This window comes from Lithobates pipiens, unplaced genomic scaffold (genome assembly GCF_037356315.1).
Source record: "Lithobates pipiens isolate NorthernLeopardFrog02 unplaced genomic scaffold, aLitPip1_a1.2 Scaffold_16, whole genome shotgun sequence".
NCBI lineage: Eukaryota > Metazoa > Chordata > Amphibia > Anura > Ranidae > Lithobates > Lithobates pipiens.
In genome coordinates, this window is record NW_027507748.1 from 451,189,487 (window position 1) to 451,208,610 (window position 19,124).

Consider the following 19,124-nt stretch of genomic DNA (forward strand, 5'->3'; position numbering starts at 1 on the left):
GCCAAGTAAAATGGGAGCTTGACTTTTTCGTGGTGTCCATTCAATTTACCAACAATGCTGTCACAGATGACACATTTAATTTTTGATTATTTTTTATATACACAAAAGAGAACTCTCACTGATCATGTGAGCGGAGATCTGACATCCAGGCCATGGACAGCAGACCAGGATCTAACAAGAATCAAAGTGACATCTACACATACAGAACTGTCCTGCTCCTTTTGTCAATGAGCTAATTTAATGTCAATTGATAAATGGCATGCAGAGTGGGCAGAAGAATCTAATTGATGCATACCATTTTAAAGTGGTTGTAAACCCTTACAACACACTTTGACCTACAGGTAAGCCTAGATTAAGGCTTACCTGTAGGTCATGTAGGTCCAAGAAATATCTCCTAAACCGTGTTACCGAGATATTTGCCGAAAGACAGGTACCGCTGTCTACGGAGCATGCGCCGTAGACAGCGGCGCGCAAGCGCACTGAGCACGGCACCGTCAACGGCGATATGCCGCGCGTGGCGGCTCCCATGCGCGGGAGTGACAAATGACAGCGGCGGAGCAGCGAGATCCACCGAGAAGATGGATGCGCCAGACTACAGGGGACAGCGGTGACATCGTTTGCTCCTGTGTCAGGTAAGTGACACATAATGGACTACTATGCGATGCATAGTAGTCCATTATGCTTTACCTTTGCAGGGAATGAAAGACGAAGTAAACTCATCAGGGTTTACTTCCTCTTTAAGAGCCATCTTTGGAATAAAAGATATGCTTTAAGAAAATAAATTCTCATTTCACCTGTCTTTCTCAGCTACCACGATTAAGTGAAGAGAGTAGGCAGTGCCACATAGTATTTAAGACTATAATTATGTATTTTCATTAATTTAGCGATATAAATAGGCCCCAAATTTCAGTTAGCCAGGATTCCTTCTTTAAGATAAATACATAATAAAAAGTAATTAAAATCTTATTCTACATGCAAAAGCATAAAATGTGTGTGCGCATGGCATTGCCCAGGATAATTTAAAGCTACTATGTAAGCCACTTTTGTTGCAGCAAGACGATATATACATATACACACACATGCAAAAAAGGCACCAGGAAGCATTTTAAACAGTCACCTGATGCAAAAAAAAAAACCCAAACAAAAAAAAAACTTTCACTTTGGAAAAATAGCAGCCTTTTTGAATCTTTTTAGTGTCTGATGACGACCTCAAAATGGGGAGGGCCATACTAGAGTGTAGGGTTGTTCTTAAAGGAGAGAGCATAAGGCAGCAAAGTAAATCAGGCTGCAGAGGGGGGAGGGAGAAAAAAAAAAAAAACATCTATATAAGTCTTTCAAAAACCAAGGCAACTGAACAAGGGAATATGCATTCACACATGAATTCAAGCAGCACAGACAAAGGAGTCACTTTATCAGTGTCCCTGGAGAACAGAAATAGACGTGATGGGCATGGGGAGCTGGCAAACTGAGGAATGCAGGCAGTGATAAGCCACAGGTGCATACTGCATCAGACAGATCTTCATACAGCAAGAGCATACATCATTTCCACACTCAAGGTAGGATATTGCTTTACGGCTAGAATACAGGATTTTCAGGGATAGTGTTTTCATATTTGTTCTTTGCTGAAATGTATTTTACTAGATTAATAATGACAACATACTGACTATTCCAAATGAGAAGGAAAGTGTACAGAAGGAGTGGAATTTATTAGCAGTAAACCGATGACACACTTGTATAGAGAACAGTGCACGGCTCATTAGAACTTCAACGGCATGTCACAAAATTGGCATAAAAATTATTTATAATAAATATATATTATATATTTACACACATAAAATATATATATATATATATTACACACATACACACACACACACAATGAAAAACATTTTGGAAGTGCTGTTCTTGGAAACATGACTCCAGAAATAGAATGCAGCCATCAGAGTAATATCAGATAATAATCTGTAAATGCGCAGGGATTTTTATGTAATATCAATTAAGTGCAATAACCCATAGTGGCAATTTAGAAATCAGCTCTCAATTGTCTGGTACTATTAAAAGATGAAATATGTTGGCTTGCCAAAGGAGAGCTAGACTTTTGTAACTACATAATCTGATATACCTACATTAAAAGACGTTTGTAAAGATCTGTACATATCGGTATCACAGGCACAATAGTAAACAATATAAATAGACACACACATACAACTCACATTCCACATACACACACAGCTGTAAGAACGGATGCCTAAGTCAATCCTTCATAAAGCCCATTTGCTAAGCTGTAGCATGTTAAATGAACTCTGCAGCTGTCTCATACATACCTCTGTCACAACACAAGTATTTGGATCTAAGGGAGACTACTCAAGTATATATTTCAAATAATTCAGACACTATAATGTAGCTATTTCTGTTAAGCTGAAAGTAGAACCCAGACTTTTTAACCCTTTGAGGGTGATCTATTTCACTAGGAAATTCTGATGGCCAGGGCTTTCTTTGCACCATGTAACAAAAGAAATAAAAAGGTTCACACTGTACCACAAACTGATATACAAGTTTCACATAGCCACATGCAGTACATAATGGACAGATATCAGTGACATACAAGCCCACAAGCCTCACTTAGCCATATGTATACGCTACATAACGGATGCACATCAATGGCATACAACCTTCACTTAGCCATATGCAGAACACAATGGATGGACATCTGTGACACTGTAGATTGCCAGCAGGGTTGATATAGTAGAGGTGGGCACAAATAGCAATTTTTCTCACAAGGTCCCAGATTTCTTCTGTACACAGGATGGTTTGAGATTAAATTCTAGCACAGTGTGGCTAAAACGAAAGATTACACTGCACTTCTCCTACAGAGGATCCAAAACCATCAACTAGTTTTATTAAAATACATTTTAGTTCTTTAGAACTTCATGAAATAGGTCTGTTTAAATAAATAATCGGCAGAAAACATTTAGAAAATCACCATGCAAAAACCTGTGAAGACAAAGCAACAGATGAAAATAATAAATGTCCACTGTATCATCTTTGGTAAAGAGAAGCACTTACTCAGCTACCTACACTTGCAGAAGATGATTTTCCATTCCACACAGGATGGGGATTTTCAAACCATACACGCACAAGTGAAATATCCGTAGATTAGTTCTAAAATAGTCACTACAAAGTTTACAGGGTTGAAAAAGACACAGGTCCATTCAGTTCAACCTATAGGGCTGATTTGTTGAAGCTGGAAAGTGCAAAATCTGGTGCAGCTCTGCAAAGAAACCAATCAGCTTACAGTTTTTTTTTTTGTCAAAACGTAATTTAAGCTAGAAGTGGATTGGCTAACATGCACAGCTGCACCAGATTTTGCACTCTCCAGTTTTAATAAATCAACCACTGTTTGTATGTGCATTTGAATTGTATTCAACAACAATTCCCATAACCCTGTAAAATTCTGCTTCCTGAGGAAGGCATCTAAAGGTTTTTTTTAAATTGTCGACACTCACAGCTAGTACCGCTTCCTGGGGAGAGGGAGTTCCACATTTTTAAATACTCTAAAATTGAAGAACACTTTCCACAATCTAAGGTTAAACCTTCCTTCTAACCTCAACTTGTGGTCACATGTCCTTCTCAGGGACCTTATAGTAAACGGTTTTTACAGTTACTGGACTTACCTTTAATAGATTTGTTTATTGTAATCCAATCCCCTCTTAAGCTCCTCTTCTCCAGCGTGAAAAGCTGTAAACTATATAACCAATCCTTAAACAAGAGTCCCGTCATCATCCTTTATTCATTTTATTGTCCTCTTTCTAATTCAACATCCTTCCTGAGGATTAGTGACCTAAACTGAACTGCAGATTTATGATAAGGCTGAACCAGGTGTTTTGTAAAGGGGTAGAATTATTGATTTACCTTTGGAATGTGTACACTTTTTAAAAGGGGTTGTAAACCTTTGTTTTTTTCACCTTAATGCATCCTATGCATTAAGGTGAAAAAACACCCGTCAGTGACCAGACCCCCAGCCCTCCCGTTTTACTTACCTGAAACATTGAACTTGACCCGGCGGGGACGCGCTGTCTCTCTGCCCGGGGTTTTCGGCTCTTGATTGGATAGATTTATGGCAGTGCAGCCATTGGCTCCTGCTGCTCTCAATCAAATCTAATGACAAGAGTGCCGTGGGCGAGTCCTACATTCGGGCCTCTATGGATGCTGAATGCTGGACTCGGGACCACGCCTGCAAGGTAATCCCCTCAGGTAAGCGCTTCTCAGAGGGGGTTATCAGATGTGGGGAGGAGCCGCTGAGGGATCCCAGAAGAGCAGGTTCAGGACCACATTGCGCAAAACGAGCTGCACAGTGGAGGTATATGTTTGTGATTTAAAAATAAAAATTTACCTTTACAATCGCTTTAATCTATGGCAGTATTCTGCTAACTTTGTTAGCTATGGCTTGGCATTGCATGCTATTGCAAAGTCTGATTTACAAGCTCCCTCAGATCCATTTCCATCACTGATTCTGCCAGAGTAGCCCCTCCTATAGTGTATTTAGCATGTGAATTTTTGGTACCCAACTGCTTAGCTTTACATTTCTCAGTATTGAACCTCATATGCCATGTATATATTTATTTTCTGGCATACTTTGACTTAATCAGCAACCACTGACTGGCTCTTAACTCAATAGTATTGGCCCTTAGACAGAAGCCTATGGCATACCACTTTAGACCATTCAGAGAATGAGTCATCACTATTCTCTGGACCAGTTCAAGTAACACAGTTTCCTCCTCTCCATGTACACGCAATTCCATCACCTCCAACAGACTAATTTCTAGATTGAACATTAGGTACAGTATCAAATGCCATAGCAAAATCTAGATAAACTACTTCCACTGGCATTTGCAGAGGAAAGAAATAGAAATGATTATGAATATGAATACAATTGATAGCCAGATCATGTTGGAAAGGCTGGCTTCAGACTGTTTTTCACCGAATTTCAGCTGGTTCTACAGGAACCAGTCGAGATTCAAACAGTGTGTGGGCAGGTTGAATGTACTTAGTTGATTGAGCAATCAACTTGGGTACAACCAGCCTGCCAGATTTCCCGATATAGCCGCTAGGAATAATCACGATCCTCTCCCAGTGGGGACGGCTTCCACCACCCGCCTGCTTTGCTAGGAGCATACAATTGCTCAGCAGCAGGGATCCTTTCCTGCAACTTGTGGCTTCATTGTAGGCAGCCCATAGACGGTGCAAAAGGAAAGGAATGTGCAAGATTCCCCGTCAACACAGTGTTGACAGGGGAATCCCTCCTGCCGGGCAATTGTTTTCTTCCTGTGGGGGGCAGACACTTTTCTGAAACTTGTTGTTTACATGTTAAAATCTGTATTTTTTGCTATAAAATTACCTGGACCTCCCAAACATTATAATTTTTTTTAGTAGAGACCCTAGAGAATAAAATGGAGGCTACTGCAATATTTTATGTCACACTGTATTTGCGCAACAGTCTTTCAAATGCAATTTTTTCGGGAAAAAAAACACACCTTAATGAATAAAAAAAAAAAACTAAACAGCAAAGTTAGTACAATTTTTTTGTATAATGTAAAAGAAGTTAGGCCACGAGAATTGTGAGAGACTCGTGATCTTAATTCTAAGCAAAAAAATTGTGAGAATTGTGCAGCTCTACTGGATACATGTAAAATTCTGACTGTATTGTGCAAATTAGAATTCCAAAATAAATTTTGTCCAGAGTTTATATCAAATTTGTTTAGTCAGCAAGAGTGAAAAAAACCATAGCAGATAACTAACGATTTCTAAGGCCTTAAGCGATGTTATTGCATAGTGTTTTTTTATTTATTTATTTTTTTAGCTTTTTCGGAGCAGTACCACTCATTTCAACGGACCTCCCTCTGCTCTAAAAAGGTGTCAAAGAAGCTCATGTAGCACATTTTAGACATGAGACAAGTACGTTTGGATGAGGTTTGTCACATGTAAAACATGCTAGAAAACGCACAACTGCTACCGGTATTTATGATGCCATTAAGAGAGAATGGCCCTGCATGTGCGTTGTGCATTTTAAAACATTTTTCTGTGCATTTGCGCTACAACCAAGTGTGAATGGGGCCTAAAAAAGGTGTATGTTGTACAATATTGCCCTTTTTCTAATATTCTCTCCCAATAGACAGAGCAAACAAGGTAATGCTACAAACCACTGTCACTGGGGTTACCCAATATGTACTGTACACTTTTGGCATTTGGACCAAATAAAGGTGTCGGGGAAACAGGGAATTACATTCTCAATATAAATAAAATACTGATGGACCATGGTAAGCTTTTTTTCCCTTTTTATTTGGAATAAAACATGACAGATCAATTGTAGAACAGAACAAGTTTTTATTTTTTTTACACATCAAATTACAGTAGGTTTCAGTGAGTGTGTAGTTAATTTTTCACTTATTTTATGGTCAGGACAGCATCACAGCCACGGCAATGTTACCTCACCTGAGTGGCCACCCTGTTCCTTTGGAAGTGACAAAATTGTGGCTGAACTGCTTGCTTTTATTACCTGTGTGAACAAGGCCTTAGAAAGGAAGTGCCTGTGCATACACAGGGTTTAGATACACTTTAAAAAGAATATTGTTTTTGTGTTTCAGAAGTTTCATGGTCACCTCAGCTGAAGAAATTTCTCAAGATACCATGGTCATCTCTGTTCAGAATGTTACAGCCAACACGGCTGTGGTCATTTGGCCATCAATCGCAAGCTGTGCTGACAGCTTCTATAGTGTCATGTATCAGTCAAACTGGAATACAATGTTGTCTGGGTATTCCAGAGAGAAATTTAAGGAGGAGCGGATTCCTACAAGCCGGACATTCTATACTGTGGAGAACCTCACCCCTCTCACAACATATATTCTGTGTGTAACTTGTCAGTCCGCCAGTCCATCCAATGACCAGTGCAAAATCTTTCACACTTTAGGCCAAGATCCAGCAACTGTAAACAGCAAGAAAAAAGATCTAGCACTAGGTATTTGGCTCACAAGCAGCATTATACTTCTTATTATAGCTTGCATTTTAATCTATGGCTGCTTACACATATGGTGGCGAAAACGTCAAGAACGGGCTATGGCCCAAAATGCCGTAAGAAACGATAGGAACAAGAGACAGGCCTGCACAAAAAATGAAGAACCAGTAGAGGAGTATGAGAAGCCTGGCCTGTTAGCAGTGACCGAGGACGACAAGAGAGAGGAAGTTTGCGCAGACACCACACCAGAAGACACTCAAAACGATCCTTTAACAGCAGATGAAACTAATAGTCTAAACTGCACTGATCAAGAACAAAAAGCTGCACAACTAAATGCAGTGAACTGACAATGGCCATGCCGCAATGCGTTACCTGACAACAGCCAGTCTTCAATAGGTCACTAATCAAGTAGTGCTTAAAGAATCATAACAGCAGTAAATTAGTAACGGATAAAAAAAAAGAAAAAAAAAAGATCAGACAGATTTTAGCCTAATCACAATCAGAAAATCGTACAAAAAAAAAAAACAAACACTGCTTTTAAAGTGATCCTGCGATAGTCTGATCGTTTGTACACAGCTTGTCTGAAATTATCCTAAGGGACAAACTCGAAAATTTTTCTCGTACAATACCAAATTATAAGATTTAGTTTAATCAGTACAGTTTTTGGCCAAAAATACAATACAAATACAATGCATTTTTTCGGAATTTTTATTCCGTTTACGAGAATTTTCGTAACTTTAGTTACTTAATTTTTGATATGGAGACTAGCATGCAAAAAAAAATTATAAAAATAATTTGTCCGATAATCTCATCATGTGTACCAGGCTTAAGCCTAACGCTTTCAACCAACCTGCCAGATTTAACATGTGATTATTGCTAATAGCTGGTATAGCTGCTAGCAATATTTACTGTCCTCTCCCAGCAGGAAGGCTGCGAATACAATGGCTTGGCGGGAGGGATTCCCCTGTCAACACTGCCTGTGTTGATGGGGGGGGGAGAATTCGAGCAAATTTCGTTCCAGCATCCCATGGTTGCAGGAAAGAAGTTTGCTCCATGTATGGCCAGCTTTAGGTTACAGATATTTACAGTGCCCACATGTGAGGCATTGTGGAAAAAAGGTTGAACGACATGAAATGACCTGCACACTCTCCATTTCAAATCGTTTACCATCAAGTATGCTCAGGAATAATTTTTAACATCTTATATTACAATTGAAACAAAGATATATTTATATGTAAGATATGGATGGCAGGAAAACTTTTAGATTTCAGATGAAACTCTGATATTTGATACACAGGTAACATCTAAAATGGCAGCAAGAGTTGTTTCTTTTAGCATGATATATTTATCACTGTGAGAATTATAGGTTTCAGATAAAGGAAACATGAGAAATTTATAACAAGTGAACATTAAAACAAATGTGCCACATCAGAAATTATTATATAGAATGTTATCATGGACTTATTTAAAAACTTAGGGAATATATCATCTTTACAACAAATTTTACAGGTAAAAAAGATAAGCTTGATGTAAACTATGATATCAATGTGTGAAAATGAAAAATAAACTTTTAATCTTTATAGCGTTCTTAATTATGTAAAGGTAAATGGCCATATTTTCTCAACATAGAGTGGGTATAGAACAGAATCATGCCCCCATTTTAAATAAACAATGTTTTGTTGCTTTTTTGCAGTCTCAAATTAAGACAGGCACAGTTTTTGTTTTATCCAGCTGTATTTACTTATAACATCCAAGTGAAAGACATAACACCAGGTCCAAAAAAATAAAAAATAAAAATAATCAAAATAAAAAACAGAATCACTGAGTTGAAAAAAGGAACAACCCCTCCTAAAAATGACTTTCCTGGAGCATTTCAGTCCCTGGTAGTGCAACTTAACCACTTTCAGACCGGACCAATTTGCTGGTCAAAGACCAGACCACTTTTTGCGATTCGGCACTGCGTCGCTTTAACTGACAATTGCGCGGTCGTGCGACGTGGCTCCCAAACAAAATTGACGTCCTTTTTTTTCCACAAATAGAGCTTTCTTTTGGTGGTATTTGATCACCCCTGCGGTTTTTATTTTTTGCGCTATAAACAAAAATAGAGCGACAATTTTGAAAAAAACGCATTATTTTTTACTTTTTGTTATAATAAATATCCCCCAAAAATATATAAAAAAACATTTTTTTCCCTCAATTTAGGCCGATACGTATTCTTCTACATATTTTTGGTAAAAAAAAAATCGCAATAAGCGATTATTGATTGGTTTGCGCAAAAGTTATAGCGTTTACAAAATAGGGATAGTTTTATAGCATTTTTATTAATAATTTTTTATTATTTTTTTTACTAGTAATGGCGGCGATCTGCGATTTTTATTGTGACTGCGACATTGTCGGGGACCTATCGGACATTTTTGACACATTTTTGGGACCATTGTCATTTATACAGTAATCACTGCTATATAAATGCAGTGATTCCTGTGTAAATGACACTGGCAGTGAAAGGGTTAACCAGTGGGTGGCAGTGTAGGGGTTAAGTGTTCCTAGGGGTGTGTTACTAACTGTGGGGGGGTTGGGCTTTCATTTAGTGTACACTGATCTCTGCTCCAATCACATGGAGCAGAGATCAGCGTCACTAGTTGCTAGGCAGAATGGAAAAATGTTGTTTACACAGCATTTCCTCCATTCGGCCGCTCCGTGAGACGATCGCGGGGATGCCCGCGGCGATCGAGTCCGCGGGTCCCGCGACCGGACTCACGGGGGTACCGACCAGCGCGGGAGCGCGCCGCCGGTGGCACACTCCCGATGGCAGGGCGGCATCAAATATTGGACGTACCTGTACGCCAATATGCCTGCCCGTGCCATTCTGTCGACGTACATCGTCGTGCGCTGGTCGGGAAGTGGTTAAGCAAACAATCCTGGTTGGCAAGGCACTGTCATATCTCTGGGATAAAGTTGTGGACAGGCACAGGTCAGGAGATGGATAAAAAAAAATCTAAGGTTTTATTAATGCTTAGAAGTGCAGCAAAGTCTTATTAACCACTACAATACAGGGCACTTTCGCCCCCTTCCTTCCCAGTCCAATTTTCAGATTTCAGCGTTGTCGCAATTTCAATGACAATTGCGCGGTCATGCTACGCTGTACCCAAATTTAATTGTTATCATTTTGTTTGCACAAATAGAGCTTTATTTTGGTGTTATTTATTAACTACTCCGTTTTTTATTTTTTGCGATATAAGCGAAAAAAAAAGAGCGAAAATTTGGAAAAAAAACTAAATTTTCTTCTATTTTAAAAGAAATCCAATAAAATCGAATTTTGTCATAAATTTAAGCCAAAATGTATTCTGCTACATGTATATGTATGTGTATAATAATTGGTTTGTGTGCAGGTGATCATGGACATGTGTACAGATAATCACTGGGACATGTGTTTTTATTATTGGGGACATGTGTGTTTTGGGGACATATGTGGGGACATTGTGTTTATATACTGTGTGGTGATGTGTTTTCACTAGACTGGTAATCAGTGAGTAAAAAGCTGTAAAAAACAGCTCATACTCACTGATCACCAGCCGGCTGCAGCGATCTGCTCTCCTCTCCTCAGCGATGACTTCCGTGTGAGGAGAGGAGGAGCCGATTGCCTAGCAACCGGCTTTTTGTTTACATCACATGACAGCCGTAACTGAACATGACCATCATGTGATCAGGAGGGCCAATCACAAAGCCCTCCTGCCGATCCGAGATGAGCAGTGTCCGGGTGACACGAACGCGCCGCTGCGTGATCCCCCCAATTCTGATGAACGTTCAGGTACGTCCACTCAGAAGTAGAGAGCTCCCACCCGGCCGTATATGTACATTAGCCGTATGGGAAGTAGTTAAGAAGTGGAAGGTATTTGGTACAACACAGACCCTCCCTGGATCAGGATGTCACTCCAACCTGGATGAAAGATCCAGGAGGAAACTGGTCAGAGAGGCTACCAAGAGGCCTACAACAACTCTGAAGCTGTTGCAGGGATTTATGACAGAGCGGTCATTGTGTGTGTGTGACAACAATAACACAACTTTTACACAAATGTGGCTTGTATGGAAGGGTTGCAAGAAAAAAAAAACTCCTCAAGAAAGGCCACATGCAGTCCCAACTGAGCTTTGCCAAAATGCATCTTGCAACAGAGCTTTGCCACATGGAAAAATGTGTTATGGTCAGATGAGACTAAAACTGAATTACAGCTGGATAAAACAAAAACTGTGCGTCTTCAAGGGGAGTGACTCTTTTCTATACCCACTGTATGCTCTACTACAGTACCTCTGCTTTACTGCCAATTCTCTCAATGCAAATTTCCTACTGTCTTGTGTGGCTGATCGCTTATCGCTCCTTAACCCGCCCACCCTTTTTTTCTTTTTTGATATAGCTAATTTACAAAGGCTGTAGTGGCGTATATGTACACATTTCTATATTTAATAACATTTTAAAAAATGCACCAGCAAGTAAGGATGAGCTGAACACCCCCGATTCAGTTTGCACCAAAACATCCGAACAGGAAAAAAGATCGGACGAACAAACAAACACCGTTAAAGTCTATGGGACACGAACATGAAAAAATCAAAAGTGCTAATTTTAAAGGCTTATTATGCAAGTTATTGTCATAAAAAGTGTTTGGGGACCCAGGGCACATGTATCAATACAAGTTTTAAAAATGGATGTTTTTCGAGAGCAGTGATTTTAATAATGCTTAAAGTGAAACAATAAAAATGAAATATTCCTTTGAATATCGTGCCTGGGGGGTGTCTATAGTATGCCTGTAAAGTGGTGCAGTTTTCCCGTGTTTAGAACGGTAACACGGCAAAATAATATTTCTAAAGGAAAAAAGTAATTTAAAACTGATCGCGGCTGTAATGAATTGTCAGGAATTTAGATAAAACGCACTGAAAATGGTATCCCAGTCCATTACCAGGCCCTTTGGGTTTGGTATGATTATTAAGGGGAACCCCGAACCAAAAAAAGTGACAAAAAGGGCTGTTACACCTTCTCCTTGGAAGAGCAGATGCTGTTATCTTTTGAATTCGAGATAAGGTCATGAACATTCAATTAGACTTTTCTCCTCAATGGTAAGGATTTTAAAAATTGTATTAACCGTTTAGTGTTTAGGGTAGAGGAGTGTACCAATGGGTGCTTGTTGCTGCCTATTCCGGAGTTCTGCTTTAATGCCAATAAAACAAAAACCAACAAATGTTATACTCCCTTGCACAGAGCAACTCTGATCCTCTTCTTTTTGGGTCCCCCACCACTGCTTCTGGCTCCTCTCCTTCAAGCAGTGCCCCCCAAGAAAAGAGAAAGCCATTTTCCTACTGTGTGCTTGCTCCTGAGTTGCTGATTTATGGGCTCCCACTCCCATTTAAAATCTGGGGAATGGACGGACAAGACCTGTAAGCTTAACTTAATGCTTAATAATCAGGTCCTCTGCCCTGCCAAACAGGGCTGTGCTGTGTGCCAGAGCAGTAAATCGCAGAATCGGATGGCTAGAAATACAAATCCTTTGGCAGATAAAACAGCTGCCTCATAAGTATATTATCAATGTATTTAGTTGTTTGTCTGGAGCTCTGCTTTAAACAAAGGAAAAACTGTAATGGAAAATAAAATAGAAAGGCAAATGATAAAAAATTTATAGATTGGAGGAGGTCATGAACTGAGAAGCATAAAGAGGCGGAATCAGATTTGACTGTACACAGCATTATAGCTTTAACATTATGCTGGCTAATGTTTTCAGAGCCAATAAAAGGTCATGTTCAGTACGGCCACACAATGAAGACTTTAAAGATCTTCCTTCGCATGGTCTTCCATGTGAACTTGCACCAAATAGATTACTGAGAGGCCGAGTGCAAGGGTATGAGTCCCAAACCCACATAGTTTCTTGCCTTTTAAGGTTTATAAATAGATCAGATTAAGTAAAAATGCATTTTATTTTGTTTATCTCTGGCTCAGTCCAGTCCATTTACGCACACATCATTTCTCAAAGTCCCCGAATTTTGCATTATAATCAGCTACCAGGTAGCACTACAAACAGCAATGCTATTTAGCAAACTATTCGAAAGATATGGTACCTTTATAACAAGCATCAAACTGAAGGATTAATGACAACTATTTCAACATGGCTAAATGTGTTGGTATATAGATGTTTGAATTTAGGTCTTAACATAAAATATATCTCAAATCACAATTATGGCTACAAATTTGTTTTATTGTAGGACACACGTTTGTGCCTATAGCCAGTGTTGAAGCTGAACTACACCCAAGCTACAAATGTTTTATGTTCAGATGCTCATATATACTGCAAAGTAGGCATTTTCAGGAGAGCTGGGGCGTGTGGAGGCAATAAATAATTATTTTTAACTTTTAAATTGCTCCTTTTTGCGAAATAGTGAAAGGAACAGACCCAAGTGTAAACATTGAAATATCTCTAAAAATCTGAAGGTTTTCATTTTTCTCTTAAAGCTTTAAGAATTTGTAAAAGATCCCCCACAAACCATATATTTTCTGAAAGCACATGACCTGTAGAATAAAACAGATTAAGACCCAGGTGAATGCTTATCAAAACAATATTTAAGCTAAACATACACAAACCATTAGCAGAAAAAAACACAGCTATTGCTACAAAATTCCTTAAAGCTTAACCCGTGTTGAGTTAATAACAAATATTTCTAAATTTTAAATTGCGCCTTTTTGAGAAATTATAAAGATCGAACGTACCCAAAAAGTGCTCTAAAAATCTGGAGGTATTCATTTTTCACTTACAGCTTTCAGAGTTTGTAAAAGACAGACATTAGGGGTCTAAACAATCCCTTTCTCTGCAGGCTAAGCTTTAATACTTATGAATGGATTGAAGTCTCTACATAGAGGCTCCCATTCATTCATAAACTGGGGCAGAGTAAACAATTGTTTACTATGCCACTATGGCAGATGAACATAATCGCGAGTGGTACCGATCACGCACTCTGTTTCACCTAGGAAAGAAAGGGGGCTGGTAAACACGTTTACACATTTTTTTTTCCGCTATGTGGTTACCCCCTGCAGCATATAAGCCACCGGGAGGGCAGAGGAGAGAAGCCACGATGGCAAAATCAAGGGGGCAGGATTAGTGTGAGGGTGTGGCATTAGTGTAGATAGATAGAGGTGCTACAGTGATTAGTGAGGTGGGGAAGGGGTTTATTTTAGGTGAAAGCAGGGTCACACGTCAGCTTACTAGTGGCGGGGTCCACCTTTTTGGGAGAATAGCTGTGATCAACAGAGTCCTCTGAACAGTTCTGATATAAGCTTATGTTCACTGAAGTGACCATGAGCTTATAACACAGGGAGAAATGTGATGTCGATATGGCGCACGGCCTGGCCAGCTGGAAGCAGTTCACGAGATGAGGATGATAGAGATAGATATATATACACACACATACACACATATACACACACACAATGCTTATTGGGATTTTCCCCCCAAAAATATGTAGCAGAATACATATTGACATAACTAAACTGATGAAGAATTTTGATTTTTTTTTGTGTTTTTTTTTTTTATTGGATATGTTTTGGTCTTTAAAAAAGTTGTCAGCCTATTTTGTTTAAATAAAAACCCGCAGAGGTGATCAAATACCACCAACAGAAAGCTCCATTTGTGGGGAAAAAAAAGGGACATCAATTTTATATGGGTACAGTATCACACAACCACGCAATTGTCAGTTAAAATAACGCAGTGCCGAATAGCAAAAAATGGCCTGGTCATGAAGAGGAGTAAATCTTCTGGTCAAATGGTAATGTGGATAAGGTGGCCTTATCCAAAAAAGTGGACTCAAATGAAACACTTTCCTACTTTAGTTTTTTAGGATATACGACTAAGGTAAACGTCCTAAAGATTGGCCCTTACAACAGCCCCCCCATCAGTTCTCTACAAGTTTACATAAAGTGGGTCAAAAATGTACAAGAAATATACATTCAAATTACAAAAATAAAAACTTAGATGACACAAAGAGGACGACATCATATATATAGAGATATTACTCACATTTATATCAGTTGTACTTCAAAACAGGATGGCATTACTATAAAGTTCCAAAGCACACAAATTTTAAAGTAGAAGTCCAGTCAAATCCTAACTATACTCAAACCTGCTGTCACTACCATTTTACGCCTTTTTTAACTACCCTGTAAAGGAAAGAGGTCTATACTTACCTACGCTGAGGGCGCTCTGATCCAGTCACATGATCTCCCCAGCTTCAGTGAGGAGGAGAGATTGCTGACCATGGATAAAGAGCCTGGGCGGTGACATCTCCCACAAGCTACCCATGAAGCATCCGCTGTAGGCCATCTCCTGTACACTGAAGCCAGTGCCAGGAGCTGATCATGTGATCTGACCAGAGTGCCCTCAAGCATAGGTAATATATGCAACTTTACAGGGTAGTTAAAATAGACTTAAGCTTTGTACACACGATCGGATTTTCGGCAGGGAATTGTGTGATGACAAACTGTTGGCCTAAAATCCGACCGTTATCAGCAGACAATTGTCCAACTTTCCGCCAACAAATGTTGGATGCCAGGCTAGTAAATTTTCGGCGGACAATGGTCTGTTGTCAGATTTTCGTATTGTGTGTACACAAGTCCGTCACACAAAAGTCCAAAAGCGCAAACATGCATGCTCGGAATCAATGTTTACCAAACACGACATTGGCAAAAGGTGCCCAAAGGGTGGCACTCAAGAGCTGAAATTCCACGTAGTACGTCACTGCGTTCGTGTTTGTTGACCGACAATTGTGTACCATTTGTGTGCTAACCAAGTTCACAGCACACGCCCTTCGGACAAAAGTCTGATACTTTGTCTGCCGAAAGTCTGATCGTGTGCACGAGGCTTTAGAATGGGGGTGGGAGCAGGTGTAAGTAGTATAGTTAAGATTTGACTGAACTTCCATTTTAAACTCCATAGTTTATCTGAAAATGGGAAAATGACTGGGGGATTAAAGCCCATCCCCAGGCAAAACAAAAAATTCTCCTTTACAGTGAGAATGTCCTAGCACTGCAAGAGGTAAAAATACTCCTATGTCTAGGGCAGTGATGGTGAACCTTGGCACTCCAGATGTTTTGGAATTACATTTCCCATGATACTCATATACACTGCAGAGTGCATGCGCATCATGGGAAATATAGTTCCAAAACATCTGGGGTGCCAAGGTTCGCCATCGCTGGTCTAGGGCATCTGAAAAAGCAGTTTTCCTTACCTGATCCACACTGTACTGACAGCCGGTGCTCTTCTCCCTTACGCTTCAGCTTGTGGATTGCCACTCAGCTGCTTCTTGTCCAGACTTCAAGGCTTTGCCTAATTAGTGTTAAGAATACTCCCTCCCACCCCTCCTAACCTGTGTGAGAAAGATCTTCACACTTACCTAATTTTAGGCTGCTCTGGTAAATTTACATGATCTGGCTTCCCACTGCAGGGGAGCAACGACAACCATAGGAGCCTATGGGTGATTTTCAGGCATTGAGGGCTCACCCCTCTCCCCTGCAGCCAGCACTGGCCAACACAGGTGATATCACGTGACCGGAACAGAGCGGGCTAAAAAATGGGTAAGTATACAGATGTTTCTAACTTGGTTAGTGAGAATTGATGTCAGGTAGAGGGAGATATTGTTTTTAAGACTAGTTAGGTCAAGCCTAGAATTCTATTTTAATGACATCAGAAGGCATACATCCACTGCAGCATAGGGGAGAAGAGGCTGTGTGTGCTGTTTGCAATGCTCAGGCAGTTTCAATGAAGGAGGATTTTTGTTTTCTCCAGAATTCAGCTTTAAGCCAACATCTATGGTAAACTATGAACATAAATTCTTAGTATTTACATTGGTTGGCAATGAGGGGAATGAGGGGAATACTTGATAAAGGACCGCAGTAGCCATATATTTCACCTGTTTCACTTCTGAATTCCCAAACATTCTACTAAAAAATGCGTCCTTACCTTGGAGCCATATAAATATTGTGGTTGGGCATTGGGTTGTTTGTCACGTTGAAATTCTTGAGAAAATGGAAGAACTGTACGTACAAATCTGGAGAAATATTCAGGAGAGTAAAGAATTAAGGCTGCAATAGGCAGATATAATATGCAAAATTTAAATTATAAGTGTGTGGCCAGGGCCAGCGCCAGCATAAGGCAGTCGCCAAAAGGTGCTAATGCTGTCGCCAGCGCACGGCCATCCACGCATCTGTACCAAATCCAGCATAGCACACTGACAGGAGGTGAAGGCAGCACAGCCCCAGCCAGGCGCTGTGAACTTCGCCTGCTCACCTCCGCTTACTAGAGTCGCGGGCCGTCCTACCTACTGCTCTCCTCCTCCGCCAGCTGCAGCGCAAAGAGAGACAGAGTGACACACTGAAGAAGCCGTGATCCGCCCCATCCCGTACCTTTCTGCTTCTCCCTTCAACCCATGAGGCGAGGATCGCTGAATAAGGGAAAAATAAATCCTCTTACCTGGGAGGCAGCTTAGATGGTCACCAAAGGCTCCATCTCAGCATCACACACAGAGCATGTGAGGAGAAAGGGAGCCCGGGGAAGAGCGTGGAGCCAAATGACACCAGGGGGAGGAGCATGATTACAGCAGCACAGTTGAAGATCTCTCTCTCCCAGCTATGTTAAAGGTAGGGAAAAAATTTAATACAATGGGATCTACACCACATTACATTCATGACTGAATGCCCAGTAAAATTATATATCAGCAGGCAAATAATGTATATGCAATTTGGGGTGGCAGTTCACCAAAATGCACCTTCACCTGAGACAAAAATCCTTGCACTGGCCCTGTGTGTGGTACTCCAACAAACTGATACATTTACATTAAAGACATTAGATATCTGTAAGCTTATGGTGTCGCAGTTGGTATTGTAATATTAATAAAATGGAAGACATGCCACAACCTCATTAGGAGCAGCTGCTGAAACACATCCAACTCCTCTGTGCACTTGCTACTCTTCTTGGAATGCAGTTATTTCTGAGGCAGGTGATCTTTACATTTTTGCTGTTTTTGTTACACTACTTAGTAGTACTAACACCATACTGTAGGGATTCAGTTTTTTTTTTTTTTTTTAAGGCAAGACATTTAAAAAGGACCACTTTATCAAAAAATATTCTGTTCTGATAACTCTAGGTAATTAAAGTTGAACTCCAGACAGAAAAACGTTTATTTAAATACATTACTTAAAGCAGAGTTCCAGGCGTTTTATCAACCCCCCCCCCCCCCCCCCTGCATTTGTCATCGCTCCCTGTATTCTCATTGCTTTGTTTTGTTTTTTCCCCAGCAGTGCAAATACCTTTTTTTGTTGTATTCCTCCACTTCCCGCAGTATCTTGCCGCAGCGAGGTATGTCATGTATGCCCACCCATTAGTCAAGGCGCCTCCGACGCTTTTAGCATCACAGTATTTCCAAAAAGTAGATAAGTGCCGCCCTTTGTTCTTTATGCGCAAGATTGGGAGGTGCATGCTGGGTAGCCAACAGTGCCTTATCCCAGAACGAGATAGCAGTGGGCTTCAGCTGCCTATGCTGAAGATAGGAGGGTGGGGGGGGGGGGGGGTGCAAAGTAAGCTTTTTTTTAACTAAATTACATTTAAAAAAACCTACATTTTCTAATAATGCCAACTGATGTAGGCTTAAGTGCAAACATGGTTTTTTTTTTTAAATAAAAAAACGCCGGAACTCCGCTAACAGCTTCAAGGATATAAAATTATTTAAAGCCACTGTGTGTGAATCACATGCTTTTGCAAACAGTTATTAACTTGTAAAAGCAGTACTGGTATCATCAATGTGCTAGAAGGGGGAAAATATATTTTGCTGGGAGGAGGAACGAGGGTGGGGATTTGTACTGGAAGGAGAATTTTACATGGTGTGGGGGGGGGGTTGGAGAGAGACTTGTGTTGGGGGGGAAGAGGACTCTGTGCATTACGTACTCCTTACTCTTGCACCTAGTTCATTGCACACCCCTGTCCCCTGCAGTCTGCTTCACAGACGTCTTCCTTCACCATATAAGCTATATTGTACACGTCATCAAAGTTTTGCTTGTCTGAACAGTTGTTGGTTGCTAAGCATGTCTCAG

General features: G+C 40.2%; 2 protein-coding genes across 4 annotated transcripts in view; one reads left to right on the forward strand and one right to left on the reverse strand.

Moving 5' to 3' along the window:
• Window positions 1–19,124, reverse strand: part of LOC143983284 (cytoplasmic FMR1-interacting protein 1) — a 155,830-nt gene that overhangs the window by 25,996 nt on the left and 110,710 nt on the right. For all 3 annotated transcript variants that reach the window (XM_077482793.1, XM_077482794.1, XM_077482796.1), the window contains one exon: window positions 16,999–17,086. In XM_077482793.1, coding sequence (XP_077338919.1) covers window positions 16,999–17,086 — 88 coding nt within the window. The remainder of the gene's footprint in view (window positions 1–16,998; window positions 17,087–19,124) is intronic.
• Window positions 1,289–11,779, forward strand: FNDC9 (fibronectin type III domain containing 9). The gene is made up of 2 exons (XM_077482792.1): window positions 1,289–1,556; window positions 6,645–11,779. The coding sequence occupies exon 2, from the start codon at window positions 6,652–6,654 to the stop codon at window positions 7,357–7,359; it is 708 nt and encodes a 235-aa protein (XP_077338918.1). The 5' UTR covers window positions 1,289–1,556; window positions 6,645–6,651; the 3' UTR covers window positions 7,360–11,779.

Coding starts and splice junctions, on each gene's coding strand:
- FNDC9 (XM_077482792.1), top strand. CDS start 6,652: ATGGTCACCTCAGCTGAAGAAATTTCTCAAGATACCATGGTCATCTCT.